This window comes from Muscardinus avellanarius (assembly GCF_963383645.1).
Source record: "Muscardinus avellanarius genome assembly, chromosome: 8".
Taxonomy (NCBI): Eukaryota; Metazoa; Chordata; class Mammalia; order Rodentia; family Gliridae; genus Muscardinus; species Muscardinus avellanarius.
The window spans coordinates 83885842-83890446 of NC_137794.1; the positions used below are offsets into that span (position 1 = coordinate 83885842).

At 41.3% G+C, this 4605-nt stretch overlaps 1 protein-coding gene across 1 annotated transcript; it reads left to right on the forward strand.

Moving 5' to 3' along the window:
* Positions 1 to 638: 638 nt before the first annotated feature.
* On the forward strand, positions 639 to 2114 carry TMEM200A (transmembrane protein 200A; the record flags this gene model as incomplete). Its single annotated transcript, XM_080700742.1, has 1 exon — positions 639 to 2114. The coding sequence occupies one exon, from the start codon at positions 639 to 641 to the stop codon at positions 2112 to 2114; it is 1476 nt and encodes a 491-aa protein (XP_080556868.1).
* Between the last annotated feature and the right edge of the window lie 2491 nt (positions 2115 to 4605).

Genomic DNA, 4605 nt, shown 5'->3' on the forward strand with positions numbered 1-4605 from the left:
ATCTACACGTAAAGTTTGGTCATGAAGAAAGAGAAACTGGAGGTTGGAAGACCAGTTGGGAGGTTATGATAATGATCCAGTAGGTTAGGAGGGATAGCTGGTGTGTGGCGGAAGGTGAGCTGACTTGGGACTTTGCAGTGGTGTGTGGATGTGGACAGGTTCCCCTGTGGGCAGTTGAAAATGTGAAACTGGAACTCAGAATATGACCTGAAATGTAGACTTGGGACTCATCATTATAAAGGAGATGGTGGCATATGTAGGAATGGATATGAACACCAGGAGACAGCAGAGAAGAGCAGGTGACCAAGGACAGGACTCTGGGGAAAGTGTTCTACTTTTAGCTGAGAAAAGAAGAGCCAGGATAGAAATAGTCCAGCAAGGTCAGGGTAGAGCCAGCAGGAGGACTCAATGTCATAAAAGACTGGAAAAGAAAGAAAGAGTTTGAGGAAAGGAGAGAGCAGTAACATGCATGGACATAGGAAGGTAGGCAGATGGAAACCGAGGGAAGTTAGACGTGGTTGTTGTGAGCTCAATGATGATGTTCCCAGGAGTGCTCGTAGAGCAGCTGGCAGGCACTAAGTCAGAGCATACTCAAATCATTGTCTGTCTCTTTTCTTTGCAGGATAAAAGGCTGAGCTATGATCGCCACGGGTGGAGTGATAACTGGCCTGGCTGCCTTGAAAAGGCAAGACTCTGCCAGATCTCAGCATCATATCAACCTTAGCCCATCACCCGCTGCCCAGGAGAAGAAGCCAGTCAGGCGGCGGCCCCGGGCTGATGTTGTGGTGGTTCGTGGCAAAATCCGGCTTTACTCCCCATCGGGGTTTTTCCTCATTTTAGGAGTGCTGATCTCTATTATAGGAATTGCAATGGCCGTCCTTGGATATTGGCCCCAGAAAGAACACTTCATCGACGCTGAAACAACGCTGTCAACAAATGAAACCCAGGTCATTCGGAACCAAGGTGGCGTGGTGGTTCGCTTCTTCGAGCAGCACCTACATTCAGATAAGATGAAGATGCTCGGACCTTTCACCATGGGGATTGGTATCTTCATCTTCATTTGCGCCAATGCCATCCTTCATGAGAACCGGGACAAAGAAACCAAAATCATTCACATGAGAGACATCTACTCCACGGTCATCGACATCCACACACTGAGAGTCAAGGAGCAGAAGCATATGAATGGCATCTACTCGGGCCTGCTGGGAGAACCTGAGGTGAAGCAGAACAGGAGCTCCTGCCCCTCCAGGTTGGCAGCAAACACAGTGGCCTCGTTCTCAGGTTTGCGGGGCAGTTTTCGAATGGACAGCTCCGTGGAGGAGGATGAACTGATGCTAAATGAAAATAAGAGTCTGGGGCATCTCATGCCCCCTCTGCTCTCTGACAGCTCTGTCTCTGTCTTCGGCCTCTATCCACCTCCTTCCAAGATGCCCGATGAAAAGACCAGTGGCTCTCAGAAGTGTGAAACCAAGTCCATTGTACAATCATCCATCAGCGCTTTTACGTTGCCAGTGATTAAACTGAATAACTGTGTCATCGATGAGCCGAGTATAGATAACATCACTGAGGATGCTGATCACCTCAAAAGTAGGTCAAGGAATTTGTCAATGGATTCTCTTATGGTCCCTTTGCCCAACACAGGTGAATTCTTCCAGCCGGCCAGCACCGCACTCCCAAGGAATAATTCCATTGGGGAATCACTGTCAAGTCAGTACAAGTCCTCTGTGGCCCTTGGACCTGGGGCCGGGCAGCTCTTGTCTCCTGGGGCTGCAAGAAGACAGTTTGGCTCCAATACATCTTTACATTTGCTCTCTTCACACTCCAAATCATTAGACTTAGACCGAGGTCCCTCCACTCTAACTGTCCAGGCAGAACAAAGGAAACATCCCAGTTGGCCTCGGTTGGATCGAAGCAACAGCAAAGGTTATGTGAAACTGGAGAACAAAGAGGACCCAATGGACAGGTTGCTTGTCCCCCAGGCTGGGATCAAGAAAGACTTCACCAACAAGGAGAAGCTTCTTATGATTTCAAGATCTCACAATAACTTGAGTTTTGAACATGATGAGTTTTTGAGTAATAACCTAAAACGAGGAACTTCTGAAACAAGGTTTTAAATGTCTAAAAATGTATCATTTTCCAAGGAAGTATATTTTAAAACTATTTTCACCAGTGTTTCCTTCTTAAAGCATTGGTCATAAGCTTTTTTAATCAAATGGTTTTTAGTGTATTAGAACTGGCTGCCTAAATTCTGTAATGGAGATGGGTGTGTGTATGGGTTACCTCTAACTGCAGTACTCTAGATTATCACATATGATTTTGTTTCTCCATTCCTTGAAAGCATGATCTCTTCTACTGATATGAATACAAGATAGCATAATTTGCATCTAAATTAAAACTTTGCTTTACTTTTAAGTTATTGATTGCCATATCCATAGAACAAAATGTCCAGTAAGGAAGGCATAGTGTACCAAAATGTAGATAAGAAGCTCCTAATTCAAGCCCAATGCTCAATATTTATTTATAAATTAGTGGGAGTACAAATCTTAGGATGTAGTTTTCTGAGGAATTGCTTTTATCTAGGATTAGTAAAATTATTTAAAAGGATAATGATCTAGCTTCTGTGTGAGCTGGATAATATGAATTGGCCAAATTGGTTTAGTTCCCAATACAAATTGGTTAAGTTATGATTCTTACTCTGAGCTCCAGGTAGATAGTATTTTTTAAAACATTAGTTCCATTTTAGTGGTATTTTATCAAGAAACCATGTATTCAAAAACTGAGTATTTACTTAAGGGATAAATGTCAAACAGTTCTTAACTATAATCTTAGATATTTAAAATTAAAATTTCCTTCAAAAAACAACTTGAAGAATGAATGAAACAATGTAGTTTATGGAAGTGCTATCTTAAAGCTGGGTATGGTGGTGCCTGCCTTTAATCTCAGTACTTGGGAAGCTGACACAGGAGGATGACAGATTTGAGGCCAGCCTCAACAATTTAGCAATGCCCTCAGCAACTTAGTGTTACCCTGTTTAAAATTCTTAAAAAGCTGGGGGTTTAACTCAGAGGGCAAATATCAAATGTCCCTGAGTTCAAACTCCAGTAACACACACACACACACACACACACACACACACACACACCACGAAGTAATACCTTAAAGTAATTATATACAGAAAGTGTTGACTAATAAATGAAGATATGTCTTATGCTAATCCTAGTCAGTCTTGATATCATTTAATAGCTATCTGTTACCATCCAATATCTACTCATTCCCTTGTTCTTATTTTCCTCCAATACTTTTTAGATCCTATTATTTGGAATAAAGTCAGCTAACCTTGACATTTCTTTTTATCTTCACATACCACCTGCTTGGTGGTTCAAGAAAATTTAGACTTTGGTAAATTGCCTTGAAATTTACCTTGTTCTGGGAAGCCTTATGCTAACTCCAAAGACTTTCTTGTGATGTAATCCATTTTTAAGATTGTGAATCTCAGTTGTTGTAGGTACTAAATATTAAAATGGATATTACCATCAGACTATTTTTTGTGTTTTTCATTAAGGTAACATCATTTTAGGAATTGTTTAATGGAATACTCAGGAAATTTTACCGGTTTCCCCCGAGGCTTAACCTTTCCAAACATCAGTACTGTGGCCATGGAAGGGCAGAAGAAGGACGTATTTGTGTGTGTAGCGCTCACAGTTCCGCCTTGTGTTTTCATCATGAGCTCCACGCAGTCGAGGCACTGTGCTACCCACTGAACATCAAGACTGTGTATTGTATATGACTACATATGTATGTGTATTGTATATGACTACAGCGTCTAATAAACCTCTGTCCTTAGAAGTTGATGTTCTTCATACTTTTGCTATTTTTTAATAAAATGTACATTTATGCTTACATTACTGTTTTCCAAACTTTCAGATACATTCTATTTAAGGCCCTAGATACTGTAGTACATGTACCAGATGCCTTGACTGTTTAGTTTTGCTTCTATTTGGTTAAAGAGCTGAGTCCAACCTAATAAAACCACCTATTTTATTAGTCTATCTTCATAGTTCATTATCTTGAGATCATGTTCACATAAAATTTCATTGGCTTCCAGGAAGATAATCAGATGTAGCATGCAGTAAACATCAGTGACACTGGAAGATTTAAAGATAATGGCTCTCGACACTCTTAATGTGACAAATGGCTGAAGCCATATAACTTGCTCAGCTTACCTCCAAAGAGTTCTAGAAATTTAAAGAGGATTAAGCATCACGGGCTCTAAAAGATCCAACTAAATGGGGGCTTAAATCAGTGGTCTAGCCGGGCATGGTGGCGCACACTTGTAATCCCCTCGCTTGGGAGGCGAGACAGGAGGATCGCGCAGGTTCAAAGCCAGACGCACTGGCTTAAGAGACCCTGTTTCCAATAAAAAAGAATATAAAATAGGTCTGGGAGGGTAGCCTGGAGAAGGGTTTCCAGGAACCCCAGTACCACACACACACAAAAAAAATCGGTGGTCTTGCTCTTTTCTTCAAAAAGCCAGAATTTTTTATTTGTTCAATAAATCAAATTTATTAAGTGACGAATTTCTCACCTTAATCACAATCATATGTT